At 46.0% G+C, this 22919-nt stretch overlaps 1 protein-coding gene across 1 annotated transcript in view; it reads right to left on the reverse strand.

The window, feature by feature from the left end:
* Positions 1-22919, reverse strand: part of OTOA (otoancorin) — an 85859-nt gene that overhangs the window by 25772 nt on the left and 37168 nt on the right. The window contains exons 13-21 of the mRNA XM_004706064.2: positions 21427-21594; positions 20015-20155; positions 17283-17341; positions 17006-17123; positions 14296-14369; positions 9456-9591; positions 8076-8266; positions 5435-5528; positions 2549-2678 (exon numbers count right to left, since the gene is read on the reverse strand). Of these exons, the coding sequence (XP_004706121.1) occupies positions 2549-2678; positions 5435-5528; positions 8076-8266; positions 9456-9591; positions 14296-14369; positions 17006-17123; positions 17283-17341; positions 20015-20155; positions 21427-21594 (1111 nt within the window). The remainder of the gene's footprint in view (positions 1-2548; positions 2679-5434; positions 5529-8075; positions 8267-9455; positions 9592-14295; positions 14370-17005; positions 17124-17282; positions 17342-20014; positions 20156-21426; positions 21595-22919) is intronic.

Below are 22919 nucleotides of genomic sequence, written 5' to 3' on the forward strand. Positions count from 1 at the left end.
TTGTTATATATTAATTACCTTTATAAATAAATATATTATATTATCAAGAATTTGGTTTTATCTCTCTAGAGAACCCTGTCTAACACACATATCCATATGCACACAGTAAAGGCTCTGTCACATGATAACTGGATTTTGAACCCCTGCGGGTGGTAGGCACTGGTGGTGAACAGGCTCCGCTTTAGATTCAAATCCAAAGCTATTTAACTATTCGGTAGCTCAGTTCCTCTCATGTGTAAAATAAAGATAAAATTGCTTCATAAGATTATTGTTAATATACATAAAGCACCTAGAACTATGTCAAGCATACAGTAAGAACTCAATAAATATTCCCCCATTCTGATTATATATGTTACCTGACTGGCCCCATCTATGCATTTCAGTTTGTAGCCTAGTATTAAGGATTTTGGAATTATGAAGAAGGTCCAATGTGAGAATGATTTTCATAAAAATTACAGTGGGGTGTTTGTGTGGACCCATTATATTTTCCTTGGCAGCAGGAAAAAACTCACCCTATGATCTCTGAATCAATTGAGCTTTATCTGACCAAACCAACCACATGCGAATAAGATATTGCCTCTGCTAACCCTGACTTCCTCAGTAGAAGTCTGGCAGGGGTGGGGGGGGTGACCCCCAAGTCACCCTGTGCTAAGAGAAATCCTGGATGTCTTGTCTCAGCAACTGACTTCAACAGATGCTGGCAGACTGACCAGCAACACCCAGGGACAGGGCATTTCCCAAGCCCTGTGGTCACTCCATTCTCACTGCACTTCTAATGGAAATTTACTAGGATACCATCAAGAGGTAGAACTGGACCAGATCAAGGGTGCCAGGAATGGTCCTCAAAGATCTCTATCACAGCCAAAGGAGAAAAGCCTCGTCTTTCCTAGTCTCTCCACCCTAGCCCCGGTGAAAACAGGACTCAGCAATGGCCCTGGTGGCGTGCTAGTTAAGCACTCAACTGCTAACCAAAGGCCGGCCAGTAAACCCATCGCTGCACCTCAAGAGAGAGATGTGGCAGTCTGTGTTGATAAAGATGACAGCCTTGGAAATTCTATGGGGCAGTTTTAATCTGTCCTGTTTTGTTGCTATGAGTCAGAATCAATTCAATGGCAGTGGGTTTGATGTTTTGTTTGGCTTGTTTTGAATAACCAAATGAGTAACGAGATGGTTAAATAGAACAGCGGGGACTTGATCTTCTTAGTGCTTAGGGTCTGGCACGTAGTAGGTATTCAGCAAATATTTGTTGAATGAATGTACTCACACGTCTACACAAATTAACAAAAATAAAGCCGGTGGGAATTTCTGCTCCTTCATCCACACTTCGAGGACAGCAGTACTTAATACTGAAATCAACGTAAGAAAACTCAGCAAGTGCCATGGCACAGGTCCCTCCCCTCAGAGGATGATGCCAAGTTCAACTCTCCCACATCCACATGCATACTGCAAGAAAGAACGCGACCACGATATCACAACTGGACTGCGAGGCCTCTGAGGGCAGGAGGAGCTGCTGCAGAACACCCTCTTCTCCCGCCAACCCCCACCCCCACCCCCGCCTCGCTTTGGGTATAAAGCCAAGATCTGGATTTCGAACACAGGGAATCCAGGGTGGATGATCCCTTAAGGACCAATGGTGAGAGTGGTGATACCAGGAGGGTGGGGTGGAAAGGGGGAACAGATTACAGGGATCCACATACAACCTCCTTCCTGGGGGACGGATAACAGAAAAGTGGGTGAAGGGAGACATCGAACAGTGTAAGACATGACAAAATAATAATTTATAAATTATCAAGGGTTCATGAGGGAGGGCGAGGGGGAAGGGAGGGGGAAAATGGGGAGCTGATGCCAGGGGCTTAGGTGGAGAGCAAGTGTTTTGAGAATGATGAGGGCAACGAATGTACAAATGTGCTTTACACAATTGATGCATGTATGGATTGTGATGAGAGTTGTATGAGCCCCCAATAAAATGATTTTTTTAAAAAGAATGAAAAAAATGTTCTAAAACTGATCGTGGTGATGATTGTACAACTCTTATTGATGTGATTAAACTATTGAGTTGTATAATATATGAATTCTATGCCAACAAAATGGTTGGAAATTTTAATTTTAAAAAAGCGGCTGCTTTGACCACATTGACTGCCTCAGGCCACTCACTGTACTTCATTCAATTAAATAACTAACCCAGCTGAGCTCTGACACATTGGAGGGGTGGTGGGTTGCTGGATTCAATGACCCCTTGAAATGATTCCTAATCCATGAGTATGTTTTCATGGAATTCTTGTTCCTGAATAAAATACTGATAAATCATAAAAACTAAAAAAAAAAAAGATCTGGATTTCTAGCCTTGTGACTTTGGTCTAATCCCTTAATTTTTTTAACCCTTGGTTTCCTTCCTTGAGAAAGTGGGAAAAACCACAGCGCCCACCTGGAGGAGAGATGAGGATGAGACGCTGCTCCGAGAGATGGTCACCCAAGGAAAATCCAAGTGAACTGTGCCATTCCTTTGATCCAACACTCCCAAGGGAACTCATTCCCCAGAAACACTCACCAGGACTGGGATCAAAGCTGGGGTTCTCATCACTGCTGTTTTGAACAGACTCAAACACGGCCCAGAGAAATTCTTTCGGAGGCATGGTCCCTATCATCTTGGAAGCTGTTTGTTGAATGATATCAGGGAACTATGGGGGAGAGTAGATGAAAAAGGCAAAATAAATCATAATTAAAAGACATGGCCACTCAAATTTTAAACAGACTTTAATATATTTAAATTACAACACTGGGTATTTTCTGCTTGGGTTTTTTTCTTTTCTCTACAGTAGTTTCTCAGATAAATTTAATCCCTAGCCCAACTAACCTAGTCTTTGCAAAATCCTATAATAATCCCAATAATAATCCAGTAAATTCTAAGTAGCATAAAGACACATCATTTCCCACCCATTGGACTGTCAAAAACAAAATAAATTGATAATGCCCAATGCTGGTCAAGCTGAGAGTAATGAGCACACTCATTTTTCTGGGAGAATGTTCAATGGTATATCGTTACCAAGACAATCTGATAATAGCTATCAAAAATGGAGGTGTGCCTTCCTCCTTTTAGGTTTGGAACAGTTTACAATTTTATATTTCTCAACAAAAAGAGGAGGATCTCTGGATTCTGCGTGAGATCAGCAATGAAAGGCTTCTGGTTGCTCCAGAGAAGGTTCTGCTTTTCTTCTATAACTGTGCATCTGTTAAGACTTAGGGTCTTACCGTCCATGAGTCCAGACAATTAGGCCAACCCTCTCATGCATCTCTCTGCATGCTGCTGTGCCCCTGGCTCCCTCAAAAGGAAAGCACCACTCCGTTCCTCTTTCTGTTCTAGAGCAAGCCTGCACCATGAGCGCCTTCACAGCGTCAGCCGGTAGTTCTCAACCCCGGCTGTAGCTGAGCACCAGCTGGAGATTCTGTCGGCACTCCGGAGATTCTGGCTCTTCCCACATCAGTCCATTTGTAAATCTCCCCGGTTTCCTTCTTATTTTTGTAGAAAGAGATAACACAACATTTGCCCTTTCAACATTTTTCACATGTACCAATTGCGTGACGCCAATCACATCAATTGGGCTGTACAACCATCCGTGCTATGCAATGAAAAATGTATAATTTCTCAGAAAAAAATTGGGGTATGCATAAAAACTCAGTGCTACCTTAATGACAATGCCCCCCTGCCTCATCTTCCCACCCCTGACAACCTGTACATGTACCTGTTGAAGGTATGCCGGCTAGTGAGCTCAGACAATCTCTGTCCCTTTGTGAGTGACTTTAATGAGCAGCTGAGCTAGTGAGTAGCTGCTCCAACATAAGTACTTACCTTAAAAAAGCAGCATATGTGGCAGAGTGAGTGGCATTTTCCATTTTGTATTTTTAAAAGGGAATATATCGGCATGGGTAGGATTTTTCTGAAAGAATGTCGAAGAAAGTGGAAACTGCAATTGTCTCTGAAGAGAGAGGATGAAGAACTAGAAGTGTCAGGTAAGGGGGAGTTTACCAGGGGATTTGATTTTCATCATGTACTCTTGGATATAGTTGTGATTTGTTTTAACTAGGAGCTTGTATTGCTTCTTTTATAAAGCATGTCCAGCATAAAAAGGTGTAGAGAATAATACAGCAAAACACCCAGGTACCCACCACCCAGCATTAGATCTAAAATATCACAAATAGAATGGAAGACTCCATCAGTTCCACCTTCACCTTTGGCCTCCATCGTGCCCCAGAAGTAACCATCAACCCGAATGTGGCATTAATCGTTACAGCACACGACTAAATTTCTCCTACGTCAGTATCAAATTTTACATAGCCTTGTTTTTCTTTTATTCCATACTTTTTGAGATTTAACCATGGATACATGGCTTTTCCAATTTTAAAAAAATTAACTTGGGAAGATAAGATTAATATATCAGATTTACGCAGCTACTGTTTATGACACTCTTTGGACACTTGAGAAATGATTTGATCATGACAGGACAAAAGGACACATATAAGGCATGTGGGGTTTGGTGGTGTCCCATGTGTTATGGTCTGGCTGAACATCTACGAGAACCAGTACTGTGTGTGCTCAAGTACAGGTAGGAGATTGTATGGGTGTGCTTTGTACTGGATCTGGTTCTTGCTGAGGAAATAGTCACTATTGCTGCAGCCTCCACTCATGGAAGTAGGCTATTTCCTGTCCCATTGATCTTGGGCTTGGTCATGTAACTTGCTTTGGCCAATGCGGTGTGGCAAGTGTGACAGTGTAGCAATGACCAGGCCAGGCCTTAAGGGAAATGACACTTTTCCACTCTCTTTTCTAGAGTTTCGGGCCTTCATGGTGAGAACAAGCTCCAGGTAGTCCAGGTTCAAAGACAATGGAGTAGGGCTGCCCCAGCAACCCACAGACCAGTTAGCAAGAAATATATGCTTATCGTTGTATGCCAATGGGATTGTGTGGCTGTATATTATGCAGGCAAAAAATGAATAATTCACGCTTGCTTTGCATGTTTCTTGGGCTACCTCATCTAACTCTCTGTACATGCCCAATAGAGTGCTATTCCCAGGTTCAGTTTCAATAAATATTTGTTCAGGAATGAAATGTGATTGTACGTAGTATGTGTATGCATACGGCACTAGTGGGTGTAAAACTATTGAACAGGCACGAGTGAGGGATGCACCCAGAAGCAGTGTTCCCACACAGCAGTGATAGTGAAATGACAGCTCCCGGGTGGGGCACATTTGTCTGGAGGGTCGAGTGAAAGGCTGAGGGTGTGTTGACCTGATACCTTGTGCTCTTTTTCTGGACCTTGGGCATCCTGGGCGGGAGGTGGGAAGAAGCTTCCCAAACTACTGACTGACAGGAAACCCCATGAAGTCAACTGGCCTCATTGCGTGCCCTTTCAAAGCCTTCCATCTTCTTAGGAGGTACCTTTGTGGTGATGGCGCTTAATTCATCTCTGGAGAAAAGTACGAGAAAAGGCCCCAAGTCCTTTGTGGTCTCAGCGGTCCAGTTCTGAGGGGGCCTGAGAAGAAATAACAAGCAGTACGATGAAAACTAAAAGTCTGATGAGCACCTGATGCCCTTGTCCCCAGCGATCTTTCAGGAATGGACCATATTTACACCTGGAATGGCTGTTACATAATACCACATCCCTGATCAAAACAATGGGCAGATGATGCAAGCTGGCCAATCAGAATCACCTCTGGAAGCTTTGATAGCATTACCAGAGAAACTCTCTTTATTCTGAGATTTCTAACAGTAAAGAGTGTTTGGGGGTAGGAGGTGCAATTTAGGTCATAGTGGTAAAAATTAAAATCCACACCATGAGCTACAGAGCTGGGAAATAGAGCATATTCCTGCTGGCATCATTTGAGTGCCTGGATTCAGCCATTCCTGAAGTCCACCCCTGGAGTTTCCCATTACATTCTATTTCTGACCTCTGTAAATCCCCACTCTTTTTAGCTTGACTTGCCTTTCTGTCTTATACGTCACAGTGTTGTCTTCCTCTTTTCTTCCACAGAAAAATGGCAATGATGCCTTTCTTCTAAATTAGCAATACAAGCCTTTTCTTGAAACACGTCAAAATGTCCTCTTGAACTTGGCAGGAGAATCATAACTCTGACCCAGTAGCCACCATTTTTCTTATAGAGGCCTCACATGTCGAAAGTGAAGTATCACTATTTGGTGACATATCAAAGGAGGTCTGCCCTTCTCTAAAATAGAGATGGCCCACCCCTGGCCAAGGATGCATTCCCCCTATCTCCTTGATTCAAAATATTAGCCCAATACACTGTAAGTCCCCTGAGGGTAGGAGCCACACCTATCTTCAAAGTCATGGCCTCCTTAGCAATAGTAGCAATAACAATACTTGTCACATACTTAGCGCTGTGCCAGGACAGCTCCATATCCTTTAGATGTATTAACTCAATCATCTTAACAGCCCCATGGGAACTACACCTGACCCCATGCTACAGATGCAAAAATTAAACTGCAAAATAATTAAGTAACTTGTCCTAGGTCATAAAGCTAGCCAGTGATAGGAACAAGGGAGTGCAGCAGTGGTTCCCACCCTTCCTAATGCCAAGACCCTTTCATACAGTTCCTCATGTAGTGGTGACCGCCAACCATAACATTATTTTTGTTGCTACTTCATAACTGTCACTTTGCTACTGTTATGAACCTTAATGTAAATATCTGATATGCTGGATATATTTTCATTGTTACAAATTGAACATAATTACAGTGATTAATCACAAAACAATATGTAAGTACATATTGTGAAATATTTATGCATTTTCTGATGGTGTTAGGTGACCCCTGTGAAAGGGTTGTTCAACCCCCAAAAGGGTCATGACCCACAGGTTGAGAACTGCAGGTGTACAGAGTCCTGCTCTTGAGTCCATGCTTTTGAACTTGACATACTAATAATCCAGTACCTGGAACACGAGGACCATGGTAGTCATGTGGCAGAGTGCTCAGCTGTTAACTGAAAGTGCAGTGGTTGTGGTAGTTCTAGAATCTCCTGTCAACTTGAGGATACTAAGAGTGAAGGGGTGGAGTTTAGCCTGTCAATCAGGTCGCAGCTTGATGACCTCATTTGGTGGCCCAACAGAGATAAATAGCTCACTGGAGGCAGGTTCTCTCTCTCTCTCTCTCTCTCTCTCTTTCTGTATTCCCTTTCCAGATGTTGAGACCTAGAGGAGCCATGTGGAGACCTGTGCCAGCTTTGAGATGCTTCCACTACCACTGGATCCACAAGACTTTCTACCCACTGGCCTGTGATTTCCTGCATTTGGCATCATTGCATGTGCATGTGCTGCGTGAGTCTAAAGAGGAATTTATGGACTAGTATTGGACATTTGAGATAATATCGAAATTATGGACTTGATCTGGACTGGGCTGGGATGTTTTCTCAACATACAATTGCTCTTTGATAGAAAGCTCTTTCTCATACATGTATGAATGTCCCTGGATTTATTTCTCTAGGCAACCTGGACTAAGGCGGTGGTTCCAACGTACCAGTTGCTCTGCAGGAGAAACTCGTGGTAGTCTGCTTCTGGAAAGACTTCCAGCCTTGGGAAGCCACGGGGCAAGTCTACTTAAGATCACTCTGAATCAGAATCAACTCCACAGCAGCGGGTTTAGTTACACCTGCCTGGGACAGTGTTCATTTAAACAGCGGTGTTGTCTGATCACTGACTTCTTAAAATATCCAACCTAAGCTCAGAAACCCTACATACAGCAGAATAATCCTGTCTTCTCCCAGGAAGCTCTCACTCACCAGAGCTGACCGAATGTCCATTATGCACATCAGCATCATTCCTAATAATTATAAAAATGATAGCAACTCCACCTTACATTTGTAAAGTGACATCTTTTCCAATCTCTTCCCTGTCCATTCTGCCAAGGTGGCTTGGAGCCAACAGAAGTCCGACCACAGCTTTCACTATCTAGGGACGCCAAGGCCAGAAGACTAAACCTAGGTGTCTAACCTGGGTCTGAGGGAAGGCGAGTCAGGACCAGTGCTCCTCCACCCACCACACCCCGGAGCCAAGTCCCAGGCCCTCACCCATGCTGTTCCAGGAGCCTGCGCCGCACGGCAGCCTTCTGCTCTGGGCTGAGGTCCACACAGTCTCTGAGGCCGTGCAGGGCGGTGGCCCAGGCCCTGGGGGCGATCCCGTGGTCAATGATGGCAGCTGGAAAGTGGCAGAGCAGGGTCCCCACCATGTCCACTGCATATTCGTCATCAATGACGTTGTTCTGAAACCCACAGTGAAGGTGATGAGAAGACACAGAGGGGCTCAAGGTCAAGATTCCTTACAGACACTTCCCAACCTCAAACCTTGTAAAGATTCCAGGATCTTTGGCTACCGTGGTAAGACATGGTGCCGGGCCTGATTTTAAGCCCCAGGATGTAGGCCTTGGAGGACCCGAAAAGCCCAATGGGGAACAGTCCTAGGCAAGTCTTAGTGCGTCACGAACACTCAGTAGGTTAAGGCCATTGTCCGGTTTCAACAACCATTGTGGTACTTACACAATAACAACAGCACCTCAAACTCGCAGAGCATTTGAAAACCACCAAAGCCCTTTCTCAAAATGACAACAACCACTTCCACAGAAAGCTTCCTGTGTGCTAGGCATTGTTCTAGATCAGCGGTTCTCAACCTGTGGGTCACGACCCCTTTGGCGATTGAATGACCATTTCACAGGGGCTGCCCGATTCATAACAGTAGTGAAATTACAGTTTGAAGTAGCAACGAAAATAATTTTATGGTGGGAGTAGGGGTCACCACAACATGAGGGACTGTATTAAAGAGTCAAGGCATTAGGAAGGTTGAGAACCACTGTTCTAGATGTTTAGCCGTCTCAGCCTACTCAACCTCAAAGTAGTCAGAAGGCACGGGTATTGATTCTATCTGCTTTTTAAAACAGGGAGAAACTGTCAATTCATGGGAATGCTGGGATTCACACCTAGACCATCTCCAAGTCCTGCACATGGGGCCTTGCATTAAGCCTGTTTCGTCCCCTCAGTAACTCTACAAGATACGTGCCCTTGGGTCCATCTTACGGATGAAGGGACTGAAGTTCAGGAAAACGAAATGACTTGCCCCAAACGACAAAACCCGTCCTCGGCAAGGCCATTCTAGAACCTCAGTCTAGAATCCAGACTCTAAGTGCAGCGCTCTTTCCAATCCGCTAAAGCAGCCGCTTCTCCCTTAGCTCCCAGGAGTGGGAGTCTTCCAAAGCAACGGCCAAGATGGCCTCTCCCAGAGTCTTCAGAGCCAGCTCTGAAATCCCCACCTTAGACTTGCCGCCATCACACAAGGCTCACGGTCCCTGCCAGGAGCTCCTAGGGTTCCCGAGGACGTCTGTCCACGATCGCCATGGGGTGGGGTGGGGGTGGGGGGGGGACACCAGAAGAAGCCTCGCCCATGAAATGAACGCTTACCAGGCACTGCTGCACTTTCCGGAGGAGAGAATTCCTTTTGGGGGAGTCTAAAATCAGGGTGTGCACTTGGCTCTTGCCCAGGCTGATCACAAAGGGCGCACACTGGGAAGCTGGAACTGAAGCCAGGTAGCGGGCCCTGCAGGGAAAGGGGAGAGCTGGCTGCTGTGTGTTCCCTCCAAAATCAGAGCCCTGTGTCCAGAGCTTATCCCCAAGGGGCGGTTGCATGGTGTGCTCCCTGTGATTGGGTCCTCATAGAAGGTTTCGTTTTATTGCCGTTGTTGACAGTAAGCGCCGCAAAACATACGCTGATCAACGGTTTCTCCGTGTACAAACCAGCGGCCTTGATTCCATTCTTGGAGCTGGGCCTCCATATTCACCCTCCTTTTCCGAGTTGTCCCTCCCGCGTTAACAAAAACTCTTCCCAGTGGGTTGTTTGTGTGTTTGTTTGTTGTGGTCCTTTTTGTCAGGTAGAAAACCTGCCGCCCATCATTCCTGTTTTTTGATGTCAGGAAACAAACTTCCCACCCCACTCCTTTCCCTTCCCAGCAGCATTGACCAGGGAACGGGGTCTCAGCAAACTTACGTTGACCGGTGGACTAGTTGCGGCGAGAGGAAAGGAAATATGTAAAAGAAAGAGGCAAAGAGGAGAGAGACTAAAGTCGAAATTAAGAAGGGAAAAAAAAGAAAAGATGAGAGAGTGGAGAGAAACAAGAACAAATGTCCCAGAACTCTCCATAAGCTCTTGATCGGGCCCTACTGTGGTGATTGCATAATTTCATGTCAACTTGATAAATAAAGTGTAGGGGTGGCGTCTAGCCTGTCAATCAGGTGATGCCTCCCCGTAGCCTTCTCATAGACGGTCCTGGGAACTACCCTTCTCTCTGCCTTCACCTTCCTGTGAGGAGAGCCATGTGGAGACCGTGCCAGCCCTAGAGATGCTTCTACTGACCTGGGATTCTGCACCCATGGGCCTGTGGTCTTCCTGCATTCAGCATCATTGCATGTGCTGCGTGCGTCTGAAAAGGAATTTATGGGCTAATCTCGGATGTATGGGCTAATATCAGACTTATGGACTTGATCTGGACTGGGCTGGGATGTTTTATTGATGCATAATTACTTCTTGATATAAAGTTCTCGCTCACATATATATGAGTGTCTCAGGATTTGTTTCTCTAGTCAACCCAGACTAACGCAAGTCACGTGTTACTGGTAGGTTACTGGCTGCTAGAGATAAGGGAGGTAAGCAATGGTGCTGAAGGATATGGGTTTTCCCTTTGTAGCGAAGAAGATGATGTAAACATGGCCATTGTTCTGGTTGCATATATTCATGAATGTACTAAAAACCATGGGATTGTGCATGTTTTATGCTTTTAATCAAGCTGTTTTTAAAATAAAGGTTAAGAAACACTTCTTAGATCTATAACACAACTCATCATCACCACTTGAATAGCCCAAAGCCAATCTCAAAAACTTCCTTCAGACATATAAATTTTAAAACAAAAGACTAGACACACACTTTATGATACTATTTTATAAAGCTCTAAAACTTGCAAAACTGAAGGTATTATTCATACACATGTGGTGAAATTATATATATCTTTATAAACAGACAAAATTGTATAAAATCAATCTACTCTGTAAATCTTCACTATAAAAAGCTAGTATATATATATATACTATATATATATATATATATATATATACACATATACATTGCATCTCCTGAATATTACTCAAGTCTCTTCTTACAGCTCCATTCCCAATACCTAGGTCCTACTTATTTATTCATTCATCCAGTCAACAAATATTCACCAAACATCTACTGCATGCCAGGCACTAGCTATAGCAATGAACAGAGAACAAGCGACCCCTTCCTTCACAGTTCTTACATGCTAGTGGGGGGAAGAAATACATATATCAATGGATGAAAGAGATCATTTCAGCTCATAATAAATGTAAGGAGGAAAATCAAATGGTTCTGGAACAGAAAGCAATGGAGGCGGACAGGAAGTCCCCTTCTAAGGCAGCTAACACAAGAATGAGTAGAAGAAGCCAGCCAGACCACTGAAATGAGCATCTCCTCTCTCCCTCCTTCTGGCCAAGCCCCTGTCGCTCCCCTCTCTATGTGGCCAGGGACAGAGATCTTTCTGAAACATACAGCTGATGGCTGCATTCAGAGTACAAGTGAGACATCTCAGAGCAGCATGCAAAGCCCTTCAGGATCCGACTGTCCAGTCCTCTGTCTTCTCTCCCCCAGCTATTCGCCGTGTGCACGCTGTGTCCCCTACTGCTGTGCTTTCCTCACCCACCACCAAACAGAACATCCTTCATGTAGCTTCCTAGAGTACTCAACTTAAACTCTCTCCAGCTTCAGTTCTGTTTTCCCAGACTCTCCAGGTCAGAGGAAATAGTCCCTCCTCTATATCCAGTGTCCATTGCACTTGGTTGGCAGGGAGCACCATGCCCTTCATTGCTACGTCTAAGTGGGGTATAGCCAATTCCACTCCTATCTCCAGGGGTATGATCCATACTTAACCAGCCAAAGCTACTTGTCCTGACTCCAGTGATCAACTCGAGGAGAGCATATTGGCTGGAGTTAAACCAAGAAATATGAAACTCGCTACGTTTATTGAGAATGATGAAAAGTAAATAGTTCTCTTTCTGGGGAGCAATCATTGGATGCAGGAGTGGGGAGGGAGAATTAGAGCTGATTGTGACGATGTACATGTACCACTCTGTTTAGAAGCGGTTTAACTATGGTGTAAGATATCTGAATATTATATCAAGAAAACTACTGAAAAGAAAGGAAAAAAAACAAACTTGACCTAAGATGCCATGGGTGAAGAAGGAAGAGTTTTTGCTTAGAGAACATTGAGTTTATTTTAATGGTGGTGGAACAATTTAGAGAGATGGTTGTACCACACTGTACTAGTCTGGTTGACTAGAGAAACAAATCCAGAGATATTCATATGTGTGTAATATAGAATGTTATTATCATTGTGAATGAGGAGGAGTGTGGGGTGGATGGATGGATTGTGATAAGAGTTGTACAAGCCCCAATAAAATGATTTTTTTTAAATAGGGAGAGAGAATGTTATATCGAAGAGTAATTGTAAATTAAGAAAACATCCCAGCCAATTCCAGAACAAGTCCATAAGTTCAATATTAGCCCATAAGTCCAATATTAGAAACCCCATGTCTGATACTAGTCCATAAATTGTTCTACAGAGTCACACAACACATGCTGAAAGCAAGAAGATCACAGGGAAGAGGGTGAAAAGTCTTATGGAAGCATCTCAGTGCTGGCGTGGCTTTCCATGTGGCTCCTCCAGCTCCAGGGCTCTGGCTGCCATCCACATAGCTTCATGTGGCTCGTCAATGGGAACGTGAGGGAGGGACAGTGGGCCTTGGCTCCAGTGAACCTTTTATCTCCATTGCACCTCCAAATGATGTCATCTAGCTGCGACCTGATTGACAGGCTAAACGCCACCCCTTTACTCTTATTACCCTCAAGTTGACAGATTACGTGACTGCCACAAACATGAAGAGTATAATCAATTGCACTGAATTTCACAGGGAGAAGTTGTTAAACTGGTAAATGTTTTGTTGTATATATTTTTATCAAAATTGGAAAAAAAGTAAATGATAAAAAGAAAAAAAAAGGCTACATGAATAAAAATGAGTACAGAGAAAATGAAAATGTTCTAAAATTGATTGTGGTAAAGATTGTACAACTCTTCTTGATACGGTTGAACTATGAATTGTATGACACGTGGATGAAATGCCAAAAAAACTGTTTAAATAAAGAAAAATAAAGAGTAAATATTTATATATGTAATCTTTCCCTTGAGTATAAAGCTGAAAAGATATAACCCTACAACTGCCAGGGACCAGCACCAAGAAAGAACTTGCCTAAGAGTGGCATCATCAGTGGAAAACTAAGACAAGAAACAGGGAGACAGATGACATCATTGGAGCCCCTGGATCCAGCTATGCCTGAAGCCTGGCCCTGAACTTTCCAGTCATTTGACCCAAAAATCCCCTCCTACAATAAGGTGACCAGATGTCCCGCTTTTGGGGGTCAGTCCCGATTTTTAACAATTTGTCCCGCGTCCCATGGTGTTTTTAAAAAGTCCCGATTTTTGGAAAGAATGCACAAGCTAGGGTATACGGTTTTCTGCTGCCATGTGGCTATTTCGCCAGGATATGAGTTTTATCAATGGTGTCCCGCTTTACCAATGTTAAAATCTGGTCACCTTATTACAGTCCAAGCCAATTTGCATTAAAAATCTAGCCCTTTCAACCAAATATCAACTTGATGTTATGATGAGCTTCATTCTTGCCTTTTTCCACCTTAACAAGATTGTAACCTCACGTATGGGAAAATTTTCATGACCTCTGAGGACCAGCACAAAGTAAGCACTCAATAAACATCTTTGGGGCTGAATGAAGACAAGCACAGGAAGAGGCAGGAGAAAGAAAGGGAGGAGACAAAGAGTGTCCTGACAGTGTGTGAAGAAAGCAGGGCTTCCCGAGGGCTGGAGCCCACAAGCCAGGAGAAATCCCACGCCCATGTCAGCGCTGGTTCCCTGCTTCACCGGCACCCCATCAGGCTTAGGTTGCTTTTTAAGCACTGGCAGCGGGAAACAGGAGAGTCTTCCAAAATGTCTCTGTGGGGCTCAGAATCTAAATCCTGGTCCTCCAGCACTTAACTGTGTAATGCCTGCCGCCTGTTTGTCCACCAATTGTGTCTGAAGAGCCCGGGAGAGGGGTGTCACCTGGGCTTGGGTGACTCTCACAGTCCTACTGCAGAGCCAGACTCTGGGCTCTGATCACTTACGGGAGTGTGGCCAAAAGGTAAGGCGGCATCGAGGACCTGGAAACCTCCCAGTATTTCCATGCCAAGCAGTTAACCTGAAAGAAGGAGGCCGATCTAGAAATGTAGTTCAACAATCGTCATTATTATAAGCACCATAAATTATTATCATTATCAAGCTGCTCCATCTGTGGTCCCAAGTCCTCACAAACAGTGCTTTCTTTGTGCCGAAGACTGTTCTAGGTGCTTTATACAAGCTCTTTTCTTTCCTACGATGTCCGATGGTATCAATACCACTGCCCTGCCCATTTTAAGACGAGGGGACTACGGCAATAATGAAGCAAACACAAAATTCACCCAGGAGGCTGTACCTCTGTGTTTTGGTTTATACCTGCAGACTGGGGGATAGAACGTCACTGATCCTGAGTAGGAAGGAGATTGGCTACATCAATGCAGGGTAAATTGTGCAACGAAAACTATGCAACTCTTCTGTTTCAATAAGGGAGATTTATAAATAATATGGAATGATGGCCATGCCCTATTTTTATATTTAAAAAAAATCTACGTCCTTTGTCTTCAAGTCCATCCCGTCTCCTAGAACCGCTTAGGGTTTTTAAGTCAGTATATCTTACTCTGGAAACTGGCTCCGTCGTGATGGGCTCAAACTGTCAACTAACAATCGGGTAGCAGCTGATTGCTTAACCACTGCGCCACCAAGGCTCCTTATAATATATCGAGTGAAACATCAGTATGTATAAATTCAATGATGTTTTTGAAAATGCATACAGATGTGTTTTGATTGTTTTTTAAAGTCTCAAAGTCAGCAACAAGCTTCCACTACCGTGGCCTCTAGCCTGGTTCTTAGCCTCTATACTATTGACATTTTGGACGGGAGAGCCTTTATTGAGGGGGGACCATCCTGTGCATGGTAGAATGTTTGGCAGCATCCCTGGTCCCTAACCACTAGATGCCAATAGCGCTCCCAGCCTCCCACAGGACAACCAAAAATGTCTCCAAAAAACCCAAACTCACTGCCATCAAATGACTTAGGGCAGAGCAGACCTGCCCCGTGGGATCCTGTGACCGTAACCCTTTACAGAAGCAAAAAGCCTCCTTGTCCTTCCTCCAGCAGCTGCTGGCCTCGAACTGCTGACCTTGCCATGCACAGCCCACTGGGTAACCACTGTGTCACCAAATGGCCCCCAGAGAACAAAACTGCCTACTGCTTAGCTGAGAGCCACTGTTCTAGGGTCAGGCTTATGAGGAATTTTATTCTCCCTGATTTTTTTTTTAAGTAATGAGTATGTGCTTTCAGCATAAATAAGAGCGCCCCCACCCACCCACCCCCCGCCAAAAAAAAGCAGATTTTCTAATTAGCAGGTATTTGAAGGTTCTCGGTGCTGCGGAGTCTGGGTAACTGGCTGTGCTGGGGCAATTCTTCCTTCCTGAGCATGGAGGTGCCCCCCAAAGAGGGTTGGAGCTCCATCCAGCATCGCCTTCCCTGTCTCCCCAGGGCCTTTCTTAAGGCACAAGTGTTCGCACTGGTTACAAATGCAGTCTCAGGCCTTCTCCCAGACCTACTAGACAGAAACTCGGGTGGGACCCCACAAACTGTGTTTTCACAAGCTTTTTAAAGGTGCTAATCCAAGCTGACATTTGAGAATGACTGACAGACCAGCCAAGCCAAGGGATGGCAGGGCTGCATTAAAACTGTGCCTCCTCCGCTCATGATCTCAAAGGGCAACACACGCACACTGAGATGCATGCTTCCTGCCTCTGAGGAGAGAAGGGGCATTTGGGAACATTTTAAGCTGGTCCGGAGCATGCATAGGAACCTTGGGAAGATGGCTTGTGCATTCACTTGTTCACTCTCTCAGGATTCCGGGGAGTCAGCAGCTCACACTCAGACCCACATGCTGCTTCCACAACTCCTGGCCATTGAGTGGATTCTGACTCGTGTGTGGCAGGGTTGGACTGTAATCTTTAAGGAGGGGAACCTTGGTGGTACAACGGTTAAGCATTCTGCTGCTAACCGAAAGGTCATCTGTTTGAACTCACCAGCCCCTGGGCAGGAGAAGATGTAGCTGTCTGCTCCCACAAAGCCTTGGAATCTCCTCTGGAGTCCTTCTACTTTGTCCTGTAGGGCTCACTAGGAGTCAGAATCTATTCAACTACACTGCATTTTTAATCTTCAAGTAAGCCAGACCTTACTTCCACAGTACCACTGGTGGATCTGTGTGCCACTAGCCTTTTTGTTAGCAGTTGAGCACAAACTGAGCCACCAGGGACCTTGTTACTTGCTCAAAAACCATGAAAAGCCAGTCCATACCTTTGGTCTCCTTATAGGTTACAAAGTGTAACAACTTTGGGAAATGAAGCTTTCAAAGAAATTGCCCACATTCAGCGCCACTTCTAGACAGGACGGGAATGTTAGATGACAGATTGCATTTCATCCCAGGAGAATACAGTTAAGAACATGCAAAACGGCATGCCCTGCTAATGTACATTAGGGTTCAAATTGGGGCATGAGAGGATCCCTCAGCTGAAACTTAGATGGCGGTGATAGGAGTACGTGAGCCCTTTGAGAAATAAACTGGAGAAGGAGGCCTGGCTCAATATTTGACCCCCAGTGATCAATTGCATCTGGACACTTCTGGCAGAATTATCCTTAGACGCCACTGTCCATCCAGTGACTTGGGTGGAGAGAGAATTCAAAGGCAGTAGAGCATCTCACCTGATGTGGTGACAGCAGCAAAAGGTTAGTCTCAAAATACTGGAAATTGGCTAGGAAGGCGCCTGGGCTCATGGCTTCGATGTGGGAGCACCTCACCCCTTTGACCAGCTGCCCGACCCTGAAAAACAGAAGGTGGACCCAGGAGAAGAGAGGGGCAGGGAGACAAGAGGAAGCAGGCTGGCTATGATGTGGGCTGCAGACCCGACTGCCCAGCTCCCTCCCCTCTGGTGTGCAGCTCCAAAGGGGTCATCAGCCCCAAGGGAGTGTCACTCCCTACCTCAGCAGCTCCTCGGGCTGGCCAGTGGACTGGGACAGAAGCTCATACAGGAACAAGGCCTAGGGAAAGAGAGTGGTTGCTGGGGCTAATTGAACACTCGCTGTGAAGCCCTGGGAGGAAGGGACGATCCCATGTTATAGATGGGAAAGGGGAGGCTTTTCCCGGTGACATTACTTAGCCAGAACCCAAACCCAAACCCACTGCCATTGATCCAAGTCGAGTCCAACTCACAACCCTGGAAGACAGCTTGGAACTGTGGCACCGGGTTTCCGGGCTGTAATTTTTACAGAAGTAGGTGGGGGTGAGGGGGGCATCCAAACTGCTGTGAGCGCTTCACTACTGTGCCTCCGGGCTCCTTTGTCACTTGACCAGACCCCTAACTTGCTACCTGACCATCGAGTTGATACCTGAACTGGAGTCCATCTAATTCCTGAGCCCCGAGGTTTACACCCCTGGTGACTTCCTACGCTCCGGAGGTGAGTGAGATGCACAGGTGTTGGGAAGAACCTCCAGAAGTTATGAAGCCACTTACCAGTGGGATTGTTTTGTTGTCTTTATTGACATCTCTACCGCCACCCCCACCCCAGTTCCTGAGCATTCCAGGAAGCAAGCCTGGGAGAGGCAGATGAGTAGACCAGGTGGACTGGAAAATCCCATCCATACAGTAACTCCTGCTCACAGCACATGCTACCTTCAGACCTCCCAGGTGACTGCTCTCAGAGACCAATACATCGTAGTCAGGGGAGCTATTTGTTGCAAGGAATGTAATTTTACAGAATACCTAACTTGCAGGAGCGATCAAGTGGGATATCCATCTATTTTATAGACTCCGAAGCTTTGAACATAATTCCCCAAGCAGAATAAATCATGGGCTACAGTTAGGCTGCCACATCTGGGACATGGCAGCTGCGGTTCATAAGCATCAAAATTGGCCCAGGCTAGAGAAGCAGCAGAAAAGGCTCCTGGTGTGGCTCCAGAGAGTCCAGTTCTGGGGTCCTCCCACAGTCTGCCCCATTTCAGGAAAACATCAGCTCAAGCTGCTGAGTCTAACCTACCTATAAGGCTTCTGGGGCAGGGTGTGTTTCCCAAAAGGGCAGCTGCCACGTTTGCTGTCCAATATGACCTTCGAAGAACCTCTCTACACCTCCTTAAAGAAGTCAAAGCTATGTCCCTGCTGTTTAAACCTGACTTTTCCCCCAACCACTCCCTCCCCTCACTCCAGCTCGGGGCCTCCTCTGAATGGAGTACAGGAGTGATACTGTGTGGCTTTCAAGGTGAGGTCAAAGAAGAGCCCTGTCCTTGCGAGCCCTGACCCTCCCATCTAAGAAGCTCAGCCACCTTGAAGCCACCATGCTGGAGAGACCACATGGAGAGAGAGAGAGATGCCCTGGACTGCTTGAATTTTGCCAGCCTCCAAATGATTCTGGCTCCAATCATCATCTTAGGCCAATCCCATCAGAGACCTTGAACAAGAAGCCCTCGAGAATCGAATCAAATGATCACCTCTGTCTTAAGCCACTGAACTTGGAGGTGGTTTCTTACACATGAATAGGTCATCGGGTCATCATCCTTGACAGAGTTCTTTCATACCCCCTAGCCAGTCAGTCCGATGGCTTTGCCAACAGAATTGGAGCCCTGGTGGTATAGTGGTTATGAGTTGGGCTGATAACCACAAGGTCAGCAATTCAAAACCACCACCTGCTCCTGAGGACTAGAGCCCTGGCTTAAACTAGCATAATAAACGCCTCTTTGTATAGCAGCCTTGTGCTTGATCTCATTCCATTGAAGGGGAAATCACTCCAGGTCCCTAACAGAAGGACGGCTAGAATGTTTCTTCGAGGCAAGGACAAGACTTCATCTCGTGTACTTTGGACTTGTGGTCAGGAGAGACCAGTCCCTGGAGAAGGACATCATGCCTGGCAAAGCAGTGAGGCCCCAAATAAGAAGACGACCTGGGGCCAGATGGCCTGACACAGTGGCTGCGACGATGGTTTCAACTGACGAAGAATCGTGAGGATGGCGCAGGACCGAGCAGCGCCTCGTTCTGCTGTGCACCGGATCGCTATGAATTAGAACAGACTAGACAGCGTCTAACAATAGATGGTCCTGACTTCTCCTATCTTCGCAGGCAGGTTTGCTAGTGCAGGCAACATGTAATGGTACCCATAAAAGCAGCTAGCATGCATAGCGCATGCCTGTCTCTTGTGCCAGGTGGCATATGTCTTATGTCATTGATTCATATGGAAAGTTATCCCCATTTCACGCATGAGACGACTGAGGCTGCCTACGGAACTGTAGCTCCCCCACAGCCAGTCAGTGGTAGAGACAGAGTCCATGCACGTGTCTTGTCCAGCACTTTAACACTGTGCTGCTCTGCCTCCTGAATTCAACCCCACAGAAATAGTTACTTTTCCAAATTACAGTGACCGTTAACCCAACTTTCCCAAGAACACAATCAGTAAATAAAAGGACCAGCTACCATAGAATCAGTTCCAACTCACAGCCACCTCGTGTGTTTCAGCGTGAACCTGCACTTCATAGAGTTTTCAGGGGCTGGTTTTTTTCAAGAAATAAATGACCTGGCCTTTCTTCCAAGGCCCTCAGAGCGAATTTCAACCACCAGCCCTTTCAGCTACCAGCTGAGCACCTTCACAGCTTGTGGCACCCAGGAATCCCTCCCAGAAGGCAGGGGCCAGGATTCCAAGTACAATCCGCGGGACTCAAAGCCATACCTGACTTCTCCGAAGCTCCTTTTCCTTTAAAACTGTAGAGTTGAATCCAGGTTCCCGCCGCAGATCGAAAAGCGACACTTCCTTAAAGAACACCCCTGGAATATCCACCAGGGCTGAGGCAACATCTCCTGTTTCAGTCATCTGCCCAAAGTGAGAAGACATAACATCAGAACCGCGTTACATGGGTGCCAAGGCTTGGGGAAGAGCCATCCTTATGATTGTCCCTAAGTTTCAACACTGTGCCTAGCGCTTCCCAGGCAACAAAAGCTCCCAGATCCAATCAGCAGCCCTAGGACGGAGGGACTATAGTCATCCCCATTTTACAGAGAGGGGGAACTGAGGCTCATGGAGTAATTGGTCAAAAGCCTATGATGTTGCTAAATGCCTTGGAGTTGGTTGTGACTCATAACGACCCTCTCTACCACGGAGCAAGACACTGCCTGGTCCTGCGCCGTCCTCACAATGGTTAGGTCCGAGCCCATTGTTGCAGCCATGTGTCCATCCACCTTACCAAAGGTCTTCTCTTGTTTGTTCACCCTCCTACTTTACCACACATGAGGTCCTTCCAGGGACTGGATAACACGTCCAACGTTCAAGACAAAATCTCGCCATCCTTGCTTCGACTTGTTCCAAGACAGATGTGTTTGTTCAGCTGACAGTCTGTGGTACGTTCAATGCTCCTTTTGAACACCGAGTTCAAATGTATCGATTCTTCTTCAGTCTTTTTATTCCCTGCCCAATGTTCACATGCATATGAAGCCATTGAAAATGTCACGGTTTGGGTCAGGCACACCTTAGTCTTCAAAGTGACAGCCTTGCTTGTCGACCCTCTAAAGAGGTCCTGTGCAGCAGATTCACCCGGTGCGATATGGCATGTGATCTCTTGACTGCTGCTGGAAATGAGATTCAAGCTTGTCTACCTGATTCCCAAACTCAACGTCTTTATGGAAAAACTACTGCTACCTGCAAGCCGTTGGTGATTTAGGCCAAACCTCCAGGTTTGGTTTCAAAGCCGATTCTACCGTTGACCCTAGGAGGTCTGAGCGAGGAAGGGACTGGGAGAGCCACTGCCAGCTGAGGAAGAGGAGTGTCTACACAGCTTTGCATCTGCATCTTCACCTTGGGATAACAAACTTTAAAAATAGTTAGGGGGTCAAGAAATCTGAACGTTTAAAAGGCCGTCAGCCTGGCTAGGGAGAGCAAAGAGGCCTGGGAAAAATGCAGTCTGACCAGAGGGGCTCTTCCTGAGAAGGACGGAGGGGAACGTCTGCACATCAGAACCCCCCTGAACACTGAGGATGAGATAACCCTGGGCCCGACTTAATGGCCCTAAGGTGCAGCCCACTCACAAAACCCCCAACCCTCACCCTCAGGGAGCATAAGTGCCTGAGGGCCGGACGTCTCCATCTCACCTTGCTGAGAACGCCCTGCTGCTGGGCAGCCGACAGATCACACAGGTGCTGCGCAAGGGTGCTTCTCAGGACCTGGGCGAGGTCCTTGCGGTCCATGCTGTACAAAGCCTGGGTGCTGAGCCCAGTCAGCAGCACGCCCATCTGGCTGATGTTGTAGAAAGACAGCACCTAGGAGAGGCCCAACAAGAGGACAAGGTTCTGGTCTAACCATTCCCCTCTCCGGTCTTTGTTAAGCCCCAAGCCTGCCAGATGTGACAGTGAGCAAGGCAAGTGCCACTGCCCTTTCTTCTACCGGAAAAGAGAGCTAGAGATCAAAGAATGAGAAGCGAGGCTACTAGGCCACACCGTTTGGCAGGTCCTAGAAACATGGACATGAACAGGGACATGAACATGGACATATGAGCCATGGACATGAACATGCACATATGAACCAATACACACCCACCAGTGAAGATAGAAGCGCAACCTTGCACCACTGCACAGTGCAGTATTTTTCACAGTAGCAGAAAGGTGGAGACCATCTAAGCAGCCATCAACAAATGCCTAGATAAACAAAACGAGAGGCCTCCCCACAATGAGCTCGGCCAGACAGAGAAATAAAGTCCCGATGCACACCACAACATTGGTGAGCCTGGAAACCATCCTTCCTGCCGAAATACATTAGACACAAAAGGACAAACACATACTTCATGAGCTCAGGTATATGAAATAAACAAGTACATAGAAGACAAAGATTCTTGGTGGTTACGAGGGTCCGGAAGGAGGAAGAAAGGAGGCGTTTCCGTGTGGACAGCAGTGAGCCTGTGTGAGTGGTGCTGGAATCACGAGGGAAAGGGCTGGATGAACTAGGGAAAGGGTAGAGATAACATGAAGAATGTAGTGTCACTGCTTCGACAAGATACATAACAATGTGGCTTGCTTTCACCACAACAGAGGAAAGTCATGACTCACAGGTCACACCTGGCCAGAAGATACGGGGGTTTTGTGTTGCCTGTGAAGACATTGACAATATTTTAAAATTAGAGGATTTCCCAGAAACAATCTAAACATCCATCACCAGACAAATGGATGAATAAAATGTGGCGCATGGAATGCCACGCCATGAACTTCTGATAGATACTGTGACAGGAAAGAACCTGACAACATTATTCTGAGTGAAAGAAGCCAGTCATACAAGGACAAATATGACATGATCCCACAAGAAAGGACAAGCATTATATGCCTACAGTGACTACCATTCATTAATGGTTACCAAGAGAGGAGGGAGGAGCGAAGGGGGAAGTCATTGTTAAGGGGCACTGGGTTCTGACCATGGTGATGGCATAATGTTGAAACAGATAGTGGCAATGGTTCTACAACAGGATACATGTAATCAATGTCTCCGAACTACACAAGTGAAAAAGGTTGACTTGGAAAATGTTTGGTTCTTTATATTTTTCTACCATAATTTTAAAAAGGGAGGATCTCCCATAAACACCTCTATTTAGGATTTT

The sequence above is a fragment of the Echinops telfairi genome, unplaced genomic scaffold, assembly GCF_000313985.2.
Source record: "Echinops telfairi isolate 266 unplaced genomic scaffold, ASM31398v2 ScPeMD7_5;HRSCAF=22, whole genome shotgun sequence".
In the NCBI taxonomy this organism is placed as follows: Eukaryota; Metazoa; Chordata; class Mammalia; order Afrosoricida; family Tenrecidae; genus Echinops; species Echinops telfairi.